General features: G+C 36.9%; 1 protein-coding gene across 4 annotated transcripts in view; it reads right to left on the reverse strand.

The window, feature by feature from the left end:
* The window catches only part of drosha (ribonuclease 3 drosha), a 454,213-nt gene that overhangs the window by 28,293 nt on the left and 413,091 nt on the right, over positions 1 to 12,829 (reverse strand). For all 4 annotated transcript variants that reach the window (XM_090395920.1, XM_090395901.1, XM_090395928.1 and 1 more), the window contains one exon: positions 2,852 to 2,944. In XM_090395920.1, coding sequence (XP_090252046.1) covers positions 2,852 to 2,944 — 93 coding nt within the window. The remainder of the gene's footprint in view (positions 1 to 2,851; positions 2,945 to 12,829) is intronic.

Here is a 12,829-nt window from a genome sequence, read left to right on the forward strand (position 1 = left end):
CTTTTGAGAGTACGAGGCCTCGCAGTGTTCTGCCATCTATTGACTTGCCTCCATAAACTATTCCTCTCCGGCAACATAAGTAATAATTCATTTTGCTGAACTTGTCCTATAACCATATGCATAATGTGTGAGGGTGAACCATGCATATTGTCTTGCATCCTTATATTATTTTTAACTTTCCTTACCTCTCCTTTTTTTAAGCCTGATTCATGTTGGTGATCTTCCTTGCCATCTATGTACACCACGATGTTGTCTAAACTGGCAGTTGTGATGCAACTAACATTGCAACTGCCATGAACCTCGCATCGCCAATACCATTTAGTCTTATTCTTGTTATAAGAGTGAAAATGATAACAATAATTTTATAGATAAAGCATTGGTTTACCCCTGTCACTCATCACAATTTCCACCATGTTCAGCACTGCCAAATTTTAAGGATAAATTACAAAAAAATTTTAACGTCAACTGACTATTATTAATGACCACAAGTTACTTGGATTAATATGAAGAATTGGACAAATAGCATTGGATAAATAAGATTGGGCGAAATAAGATTGGACACATAACCTCAAACCCAGGTGCGTTTAGGACATTTTGTCCAATTATTTTCAAATCAAAATAGAATTGGATGAATAACCTCAAACCCAGGTGCTTTCAGAGCATTTTGTCCAAATTATTTTCAATTGTACAAATAGCATTCGACAAATAAGATTGGACAAAATGTCTTACTGGACGAGAAAAGTAATGGATGAAATCTAGGGAATGGACAAGATTTTGATTGGACGAACTGCCCTGAAACCAAATGAAGTAATAGATATTGAATATTGTCTGTGAAAACTTTCATATCAGTAGAAAATTAGATAGAGTGGTTATTTATAATTCAGTTCCAGGAGTGGAGAGAAAGAGAGAGAGAGGGGGGGGGAAGGTGCAATTGGAAATCTTCAAAATTAGCATAAATTTTGAATCTGTTAGATCTGAAACGGGCTACCTCACACTGAATGAGGTTACCCTTCCAGAGTCTAACAGTAAATATAAATTAAATAAGCATACTTATCATTTAGCACAGTGTAACTATGTTTTATAGGAAATAACATCTTGTAAATTAAATTTTGAACTGTTTGAATTGAAGTTAATGTATCTGTATATCAAATGTAACTGTAAGTCAACAAAAAGGGGCAATTGTAAGAGAAATTATTAGTGATATTCTACACATAAAAGAATGTAAATTATTCGGCAAGATAGGGAAAAGGTCGCCCTAATGCTACAAGAGGAGCGTAAGCGCCTCTTGTAGCATTAGGGCGACCTTTTATCCCTTTATTTTTATCCCTTTAATAACTATTAAGTTGCCAGAAAACTAGCCGTTTGGCTTTTCATTTTAATTACAAAATATAAGCACACCTTTATGGCATTCGTATAGTGAAGTTATGTAAGTTCTTTTCACTAAGCTTTGATATCTTCCAGGTCTACCTACTCACTGATGAGACCTCAAAAAAGGTTGAAACCGGTCTGGGTAGTGACCTCTCCTCATAATGTAATGACAGTATTACATCTCCTAGGAGCTGTGTTTTGCATTATGAGAGAATATCAAGAATAGTGAGGGAGCTTGCTCCACCTTTGCTTCGAATTGCCTTCACTGATAGTTTTTCGGCATTGAAACTCATAGATCGTAGTTCTCGATCTTGAGTTTCACTTACTGGCTATATAAAAACATAGGATTTTTATCCCTTTAATAACTGTATTTTTTGTCTGTAAATTGTGTGTTCTGAAGGCCGATTTGTCTGTATGTGGAATTAAAAATCCGAGTTTCCGGGAGAGAAACCCTGAAAAAGGACATCATCGATACTGAGTGTGTTATGCAGGCTATTCAGAATTTAGCTTAGTGTGTCAGGCAGCTATGCTTTCCAATTCACAGCTATAATCCTCTAGTGACATACGTGTTTGTAAAAGTTTTTACATAATAGATGACTTTCAAACTGCCCAGTGTGAGACTCTAGTACCCTGCTTATTGAGGTTCTGAGTGGCTTGAAAAGTATACTATGTGATAGTTGTCAAAAACAGTGGTGATGGGCTACCACCCATGACACTGTAACAGCAGTGTTGCTATAACTTTTGCCACCTGGGGCGTACCTGAGTTTGCTTCCCCTCTCAATACACACCAAAAATACTACAGAAAAATCAAAACGATGTATAGGGTAAAATTCAAAGTGCCGCCCAGAGTGGACCGCCCCCCCCCCCCCCCAGCTACACCACTGACTGTAAATGCAAAATAGATTGGTATTATAAGTTGCCTAATGATAAAATTTAAAATAAATGCAATCACAACAAACAGAGCAAACTAAAAATGCCTATATTCAGTTATGTGGAATATAGGTCTTTTTCACAGAGTTCTACTTTTGACATGATTTTGCCTCCAAGCATTGTTAGAAAAACTAACCTAACATGACTCCTAGGACTTGCTGGCAATGTCATGTTATAATAATTGAAGTAGTGCAACTTTTTTTCTTCTCAATTTTTTTACTGAATTAAAACAGTAGTATATCTGAATGTATTTATGAGAAAGAAATATGGTATAAAAATCATTAATCTGACACACATGCACATATGAAATTGCAAAAATGAGCTGCAAGTAAATATCCAAATATACACTTGCAGACAGAAGTAAAATAGCATTACAAAAATAAGTAAAAAAAGGACAAAAGAGAAAATGAAATATGAAAGGAGGAAAATGTTAAAATCAATTAAAAGATAAGAAAGAAGAAATGAAATCAAAAAGGTGAACAAAAATATTAAAATTGTTCAAAGATATACATTTCAGAATCACAGAATTAAGCAACTAAACAAACAAACAAACCTATGGCCAGAACCAGTAGACAGCCGACGGCCTCTGAAGTATACAGCGACAGTATATACTCTTGTGTTGGTTGGTCCTTTACATTCAATAACCCTGAAAAAGATATGAAAAGTAAGTTTGGCAGTTAGCAAAGTTAAATCTAATGAATATTAGCTGAATAATTTAGTTTACTTCTAAAAAGTGCTAGAATATCAAGAATGAAGGAAAACTTTGTCATTCATGTCTCTAGTTTGAAATTTGCTGGCATGCATATAAAAAAAATCACATTAAAGAAATTAAAATATATGAGTAAAGCAAAAAAATAATATATGACAAGGATAATATATAAAATATATAAATTTAATATAAAATAATATATAAAATTATGTGACTGTGAATTAAATATGAGGGCTGATCTAAATTATTAAGGGGAAAAGACTGTTTCATGGCATGTTACACAATATAATGTAAGCATGCTCAACCATGTTAGCTTACTTCAATGAATACATTGAATACAATTAAAGAATTATGGTTGTGACTGGTGTATGGATTTATGGCAAAAAAAAAAAGCAATAAAGGCTCTGAAGCTAGTGCATTGTCTCTCTAAATTATATATTCTCTTGTTACTATCTCTGTTTTGCAAAATAAAATGTACAAGTTACTGGAAAGAAACTTGCCACCTCTATATGAAAAGGGCAAAGAATTATGATAACATGGAATCCCACTTTGGTGACAAGTGCAGAAACCAATGTTGTTAAACTTATGTGAATTTAAGAACTAAAGAATAGTTCTCTTCCGCCATTCTTTAACATAATCCAAAACATACAAGGTTGTAATATGTAGCAAATTAGTTGCATATGTGTGAGCAAGTGGTTAGGAAAAAGCAGAATCTGTTGATTTCTTGAACAGTCTGAGGTTGCAATCTTTGAGAGGAAAACAGGGTGAAGAAAGATTTTCTAAAGAACAGAGATAGGTGAGAAGAAAAAAGGTGATGAGAAGGTGGTTCAGTAGGTTTCAAGCTGGACAGAGGATGGATGGTGTTGAACAGCTGCTTATGTTCTTACAGCCATGAGAGGAAAGCAGAGGAACAATGGTGTACAGTTTGGCAAAACATATAAGAAAGTGATTGGAATGAATCTGGGGGGGGGGATATCAACTAATCATGTTGCTCTCTTCTAGACAGGTGTTGCACTTTTAGGAAGGATTTAAAGCACCACCACCACAAATGCAAGTACAGTATTCTAAGGCCAGAGAGATCTGAGAATTATAGTGTCAGAAGTTATTATTAACATCTGACCTCCATGGAGTCAGGTACTCATTGTGGGAGGTACACACTATTGAACACAACGCTCATCCAACCGTGTTTTAAACTGATTCAATATGTCTATGTTTGGAACACACTCAGGCAATGCACTCCACTCGCCAACCAACCAATCTCCATGCAAAGAACCTTCTACTCATTCCTCTGCTCACATCCTCTTATAAAGTTTCCAGCGATAGCCTCTTATTTACCCCCCCCTCCCTTCCATTCTATGAAAATTCTCTTCCATGTCAACCTGATGTCAGACAAGGACGTACATTATCCCCTCTGTTATTCATTATCTGAAAGAAAGCAGTATTAAACCTGAAATCAAAATCTCACTCTTTACTTTATGCAGATGATGTTATACTTTTAAATAAATCCAGTACAAGTCTGAAAGATTCCCTGACTAAATTGAATAACTATTGTAATAAATTTGGAATGAAAATCAGCAATAACAAGACAAAGACGATGAAAATAGGGAAAAACATTGAAAATATCAACTGCATCGTGAATGGAAAACCTATAGAACAAGTAAAGCATTTCAGCTACTTAGGCATGATTTTTACTGAAGATGGTAAATTAAATATGGAAATAGATAACAGAATCAACAAAGCTGGAATATAGGCAGTCAACTGAATAAATTTATATGGAATAAGAGAGAAATTAGTCAAAAAAACCTATGGATCTGAGAACTGAGTTAGAAATAAAACACTTGACCAAAGACGAGAGACCACAGATATGAGAGCACTGAGAAAGATTAGGGGCTTGAACAGATGGCATCAATGGCAATATCATATTAAAAACAATATTAGGAAAGAACTTGACATTTTAGCATCCAGGAATGTTTTAGCAGAGCTAATTTCAGGTAATATGGTCACTTAAATAGAATTGGAGAGGAAAGATTAGCAAAACAAGTTGTAATTTTCTCTGTCTTAGTCCTCTTAGTCTTTTCTCTGAAAAGAGAAAAGACCCAGAGGAAGACCAAGATATAGGTGGATTGATATAGTTAAAAGTGCCTTAGAAGACAGAAATACAAGATCTGATAATGTTAGAGTCTTGACAGGTAACAGATTGATTTGGAAGAAAATTGTTGATAGGAAGTTAGTAATGATGTAAGTTCTTCATGTAATACTATCATAACATCCTGTACGTCCCTTGAGGATACATGTCAGAAATTTGATGATGATCATGTCAACCTGATAACAACCGACTAGCTTATATGTCTCAATCATATCTCCCCCTCTTCTTCCTCTTATTCACAAGGCTTAGCGACTTACTTTTTCTCAATTTGTCCTCTTACTTTACATTCCAAAGACCACTGACCACCTTTGTGAATCTTCTCTGGGCCCTTTCCAGCATATCCTTGTCAGGACGAAAACCTGGTGAACCCAAATCTGTGCACAATAATCAATATGAGGCCTGATGAAGGACTTATATAGTGGCATCATAACCACTCTATTCCTACATGTGAGGGTCCTCCACATCATTGCCATTATCCAATGTGACGTCTTCACAACTTGTGCAATGTGGCCTATGAATTTCAGAACCTTCTCCACCATCATTCCTAGATCCCTCATCTCATCTATTTCCTTTAAAGTTCGCCACAAAGTGTATACTTTGCATCTCATCATTGCTTACCAACAATGGGATGCAGAGTATACAAATATCCAAATCTCAAAACCTTACATTATGCAACATTGATCTGACAGTTCAACTTATCTGCCCAAGTCTTCATGTAAGGCCAAAACATCCGCTTGACTTTGCATTGCTCTCCCAAGTTTTGCATTATCTGCAAACAGCTGCATATCACTAGTTAAACCCATTTCAATATCATTAACATATTATTATTATTATTATTCGTGACACCAACAAGGAGTCCGAAGACTCATCGCAAAAGGACACCTACTATACAACTGTCTCCAAAACTACACCGAACCTCTACTACCAATCTTATCCATCAATGCCATATCTACTGCCCACCACCACCACAACTAGTATTTTTTTTGTCTGTAAATTGCGTGTGTTCTGAAGGGCCGATTTGTCTGTATGCAGGAGAAAAAACCCTGCTACCTCCATATCAGATCGGCTAACTCACCTTCGATTGAAAACGTCCACAAAAAGATTCCTCCCGTCATGACAAGAATTGAACTTAGGCCTATTCCAATCAAAGGACGCAATGTACCATCGTTCTTCCAATTGCACTATGGAGGTGTTGAACAACAATGATCCCAAAACTGACCCCTGCAGTACACCACTAGTGACGTTCCTCTTTTGGGATACTGCACCCCCATATACATCTTTCTGATACCTATATGACAACCAGTCACTGATCCAACTCAGAAGTGGTATCCAATCCCATCTGTTTCAATTTATTTACCGGCTTGTTGTGCAGCAATCTATCAAAAGCTTTTGCAAAATCCAAGTACACCACTGTATATGCATATCACCTGTCCAAGATATTTGTCACCTTGTTATAGTACATAAGCAAGTTAGTGAAACATGATCTCCCTTTAACAAACCCATGTTGATAACGACAGAAAATAATGCTGTTATCCACCCATTTCTGTATCCTACTTCTCACCAATCTCTCAAGCACCTTCACCACTACTCCAGATATAAAGATTGGCCTCTAATTTGAAGTTACAGCCTTATGACCTTTATGCAGTGGAACAATTTTACCCTCCTTCCACTAAATTGGAATCTGTGCTGTTGCAAGACTCTTATTAAACAGACATGCTACTGCCAATTTCCTGCAACATTCCCTTAAGCCCCATTGTGATATGTCATCAAATCCTGTCATCTCATCGACATCAAGTTTGTTTATTTCTTCAAATACCTCCTGCTCACTCACAATTAAGCCATTCCACCCTGATCAGGAAGAAACACCTGATCAGGGTGGAATTGAAATAAATTGATCACTGAATACCTCAACAATGTCTTCTACAGCAGTTACCATTCTAGCACTTTCATCCATTAACATCATCTTACCATGATCATTCTTCCTTCTACTTGCTACATATATGAAAAACTCTCTAGGGTTTTTCTTCACTTGATTTGCCAATTTCTGATCATACTGCACTTTTGTTTTCCATACTAATTGAGTCACTCTCGTGGGTTGGAATTCCTGTAATTCCTGTTAAAATATCGTCTTCATTCAACCATGTTTCACTTATTCCAATGATTTTGGAGTGAATAAAATCAATCAGTGAAACCATTTCATCTCCCTTACTTCTGATACTTCTGTAAACAAACACATTTATAAACAAACACAGTAATTCATTTTTAGGTCTATAACCAGTCCTATCCAAGCCACTGGTTGGTTGTGATTTCCTCATCACACCTGCCCAATCACCTTTATCACCACTTACCACATATATCTGCTCAGTCTCAACTTCCCTACCCACATCACAATATACTCCATCTTCATACACATACACACACATTCACTGGAACTTCCAACATCCAATCTCCTTATGCCACGTCTCCCTTTCCATGTACCTCTTGCATTCCCGTTTCCTCTTCATCTCTCACACTACTACTATTTCTTTATTACCACTCTCCTGATTTTTCCCTTCATCTCTTTCTTCTGATCTCTTGCACGCATCTCACACACACATTGTACTTCCATCCAGCAACACTTTCACCAGTGCATTCACTTGTTGTAGAGGTGAGGAGTAGAGTCTTAAGCAGAAAAAGTAAACCTAGCATAAGATGAATAGGAACAAGCAATTAATAATGATTTTTAAAATGCAGATATTTCCATCTGAATCTAACATATCATTATCAATGCACAAGCAATTCAAAGTTTGGATAGATCAAGAAAAACAGCTCCATGTATTGACGCCAGTTGTAGCTGATGGTAATATATTCCACAATTCTATGGATTTTCTGGGTAGTACTCTTCAACATATGAGCTGTGCTAGGGTTTATTATTATTATTATTATTATCTGAGACCTCCAGGGAGGCTGTAAATTACCCAACCCAGCTATCATGCATACCCTTAAATTCATTTATACTAGATGCACTCACTACCCCTAATAAGGGCAAATTATTCCACTCACTCACTGCTCACTGGGAGAAAAACCTAGCTCTTATCCCTTTCTTGACTGAGAACAACCTTAACTTCCGTGGATGCCCCCTGTGTTCTCTTCCTGCCTTCCATATAACAAAAAATTTCATCATTTGAAATGCTATAATACCCATTCAAATGTTTATAGACCTCTATCATATTAACTCTTTCTCCTGTTAACCAAAGTCTGCAATCCACATACTCGTGATCTGTTCTCATAATCTAAATCCCATAATCCGGATATAATCTTTATAACTCTCTGTCCCCTTGCAATCCACTGACAATGTCAGTGGATTGCAAGGGGATATTCAGTTGTTTGCAGATGATGTGAAGCTGGGAAGGGTTATTAGTAATAGTGCAGATGTGGTAGCCCCGCAAGAGGATTTGAATAAGCTAGACAGATGGGAAAACGAATGGGGGATATTGGTTCAATGCAGCAAAATGTAAGGTCTTGAGGTTTGAGACACATTGGTGGGATGCCGCATACTCTACTGGAGGAAGTAGGGGGAGGCAAGAGATCTGGGGGTTGATGATTGATAGAAACCTGAAATTTAGGGGACATATTGCAAAGGTGGTGAAGGTAACACAGAGGATTGCTGCAATAATGAAAAGGACACTGAAAGGGGCACCAGTAGTGTCCAGCGCCTGTGTGCAAAACTTTAGTTGGTGCCCCTATACCCAGTAGCATGCCAGTAGTGTCCGGCACCTGTGTGCAAAACTTTAGTTGGTGCCCCTATACCCAGTAGCATGCCAGTAGTGTCCGGCACCTGTGTGCAAAACTTTAGTTGGTGCCCCTATCCCCCCCCCTCCAATAAAAAAATCACTTAAAAAAAACGTTTTTTATAAGTATTTCCTCCTCTTTGGCGCCTTTACTATCCTGGCACTTGTGTGCATTGCACACATTGCACATATGGCTGGCGTGCCCCTGGACACTGACCAGCAGATATAAAAGAGTTATCATTCCATTGTATAAGACTCTGATCAGACCACACTTAGACTATTGTTCACAGATTTGGTCCCCAAGATTTGAATGGGATAAATTAAGTGTGGAAAGGGTACAAAGGCAGATAACAAAGACAGTTTCAGGACTGTACAATGTTAGTTATGAGGATCGGTTGAGGGAATATGGATTGCAGAGTTTGGTGGATAGAAGAAGGAGAAGTGACATGATTCAGACTTTTAAACTGTTGAGAGGTGGTTACAGGGTTGGCACTGGGGAGGTCTTTCACTTGGTTGAACAGCAGGAAGGAGTGATGACAAGGGGCCATTCTTGGAAGTTACGAAAGGAAACTTTGAGCAAGAGGGGGTGAGAAGTGGTTTCTTTGCATGGAGGGTGGTTGAACCATGGAATGCATTGACTGATGGAGTGGTGAGAGCAAGAACGGTCAATGAGTTTAAAGAGTGGTATGATAGACTTTGTGTTTCCTAGGAGGGACCTCCCATGATGAGTCTTGATAGACTTTGTGTTTCCTAGGAAGGACCTCCCATGATAAGTCTTTTGACTCCATGGAGGCCTGAATAATAATAATAATAACTCTTCTTTGCACCTTTTCCACAGCTTCTTTATCCCCTTGGAACCCGGGAGGCCAAATCTGCGCACAGTAATCCAGTTGTGGTGTTATCAAAGCCTTATAAAGAGGCAAAATAACTTCCTTATCCTTACATGTCAAGGTTTGCTTCTACATAGCAATTATCCTCTGAGTTGTATTTGCAACTTTTGCTATGTGATCTTTGAATTTTATATTCTTATCCACCAATACACCAAGACCCTTGCCTCTTCAGTTTTGTAGCATAACCCCGCTAATATCATATGCCGCTGGAACTCTAATCACGCCAAAGTGCATAACTTTACACTTATTAACATTAAACTGACAGCCATTTTTGTTTTCCCAGATTTCCTGTCTATTCAAATCATTTTGTAATTGCTGAATATTAGTAGCATCCCTGATTGCCCTGCCATCTTCACATCATCAGCAAACAATTGCAAATCTGATGAGAGACCCTGCTTGATGTCATTAATGTATAGATTGAACAATAATGGCCCAAGGACTGAACTCTGAGGTACACCACTGGTTACCTTAAATCTGGCAGATTCACACCCACTGTATACCACTTTTTGATATCTGTCTGTCAACCATCCCCTGATCCAAGTCAATAGATTATATTCCAATCCCATATTCTCCAGTTTATGCAACAGTCTATCGTGTGGTATCCTATCAAATGCCTTAGATCCAACATTATCACAGTGTATCCATTCCCTTTATCCAACTCGGATGTAACATTGCTATAAAATATGAGCAAATTGTTAAAATATGACCTTCCTTTAGTAAACCCATGCTGTTCCCTGCAGAGTATAGAATGCTTGTCTACCCATTTCTATATGCAAGTTCTTATTAACTTCTCTAAAATCTTCACTACCACACCAGAGATACTAATAAGTCGGTAGATAGACACATCAATTTTTGCACTACCCTTGTGCAGTGGAACTATCATACTCCTTCCATTCCTGTGGTATCATTCCTGAGACTCAAGTTATACAAATGTGTGAAAGGCCTAGCTAATTCGGCTGAACATTCCTTTAGCAAATGGGCTGATATTCCATCTGTCCCTATTGACAAATTCTTATCCAGTTTATGCAAGAGCTCTTCAACCTCATTTTCATGAACCTCTAACTCTTCATCCAACGTAGCAGCAGCATTGCTACATACCTGGTTGATATATCTTAGCAAAGTAAGCACTCATTAACTAAACAATCTCCTTAGCTTCTGACACTCGTGTACCATCTGCATTCAATAAAGTTATTCTTCCATATTCATTCTTTCTTGCGGCACACCAATAAAATGTGATGGATGGTAAGGTATGAAAAATATTTAATTAAATAAATGAAATAAAATAAAAATAAATTAAAGATAAAATATATATAAAATACACAAAAATAAAAAAAAAAAGAAGAAAAAAAATAGAAGGAAGGAAATACTGCATTGATCAAGATGAGATCCCTATATTTTTGCTATATAAAGGCAGTCATTCTGATTTAGGTTTGGAATATGTAAAGTAAAGGTGCTTCATTACTCTATTTGAACATTCATAATAGCACTGCATGATATAAACAACACCAAGAAAGGCAAAAAAAAAATTATCGAATTTACTAATATTTCACTGCTTTTCTACCCAGCATCTTCAGAGCATAAGTGTAAGTACATGGCCACAACTAATTCATTTATAAACACAATTCAAATTGTATGTGAAAAGGAATAAATATCCTATATAACATATTTTAATGGTATCACAACACCAAATGAACTAAATCATAAAAAAAAAGATGTTTATTAACTAGTTTATATTTTGCTGGATTTCAAACCAGCATCATCAGAACACACCATAACATGTTTAAAGATTATATGTGACAATAAGTAAGTGAAACAATTCAAATTGTAATGGAACTTAAATATCCTCACAACTACATAAACAACTAGATGGGATCCCCCTTTCTTCCCCTTTAGCCAATTTCTACATAGAACACTTGGAAAACCTAGCTATGAATACAGCCACTTTCAAACCAGTGGATTGGTTATGCAATGTTGAGAATGTGTTTGCCATCTGGCCACATGGTTCCAGACACATTGGATACATTTTTAGTGTATTGAAATAGCTAACACCCTAAAATCCACTTCATAATGGAACAGAAACTAATGACTGTCTGCCCTTCCTAGATACACTATTCATACGGCTTCCTGGTGGTTCATTATCTTTTTCTAGCTCAACAGTATGTTATCCTAAAAACACTAATTCACAGAGCTACAACTACCTGTTCCAATGATAATGCTTTTACCACTGAACTCATTTACTTGCATCACATTTTCTTAGCCAATGGCTATAATCTCCACAGGATAGCAAAAATACTAAATGCTTTCCAGAAATCCCCTCCATTGCCAATCACGACTACAGCAAAACTGTTACCATCCCATACATTCAAAACACATCTGAAAAGATATCTAGAGTGCTTAATAAATATCAGCTACACACCATATTTAATAAATATATGTCAAATTGGCACCTCTTATCTATTCAGACAAACCCAAGAAGATGTCAAGTTCAATCAAATGTCAAGACAATGTCGATTTGCTTTTTTGATGTGAATGGACTTGTACACAAAGAATTTGTTCCTCTGGACAGATAGACAGTGAACCAACATTTTTATCTCAACATTTTGAGAAGACTGTGTGATAGTGTTCGACAAAAACAGACAGAAATGTGGAGTAGCAGAGATTAGTTGCTGCACGATGACAATACCCCAACCCACATGGCCTTGTCTGTCCAACAGTTCTTGGCAAAAAACAACATGGCAGTTGTTCCCTAACTTCACTACTTGCCTTGAGTGACTTCTTTTTTTTTATTCCCACAGATAAAGAAAAACCATGAAACAGCAGTAATTCGAGATATAATAGAAAATAGCTGTTTTCACTGCTGGAAACAGCCAGAACTCTTTCCAGCAGTGAAAAAAGCATTGGGACAAGTGCATTGACTCACATGGAGAGTACTTTGAAGGAGACTAGAATATGGTATTATAAACTTTAATAAATTTAAAAAAAAATAAGCCCAGTTATTTTGGATACTCCTTCGGAA

This window comes from Typopeltis vanoorti, chromosome 1 (genome assembly GCF_054136105.1).
Source record: "Typopeltis vanoorti isolate ZY-2024b chromosome 1, IOZ_Tvanoo_1.0, whole genome shotgun sequence".
Classification (NCBI taxonomy): domain Eukaryota; kingdom Metazoa; phylum Arthropoda; class Arachnida; order Uropygi; family Thelyphonidae; genus Typopeltis; species Typopeltis vanoorti.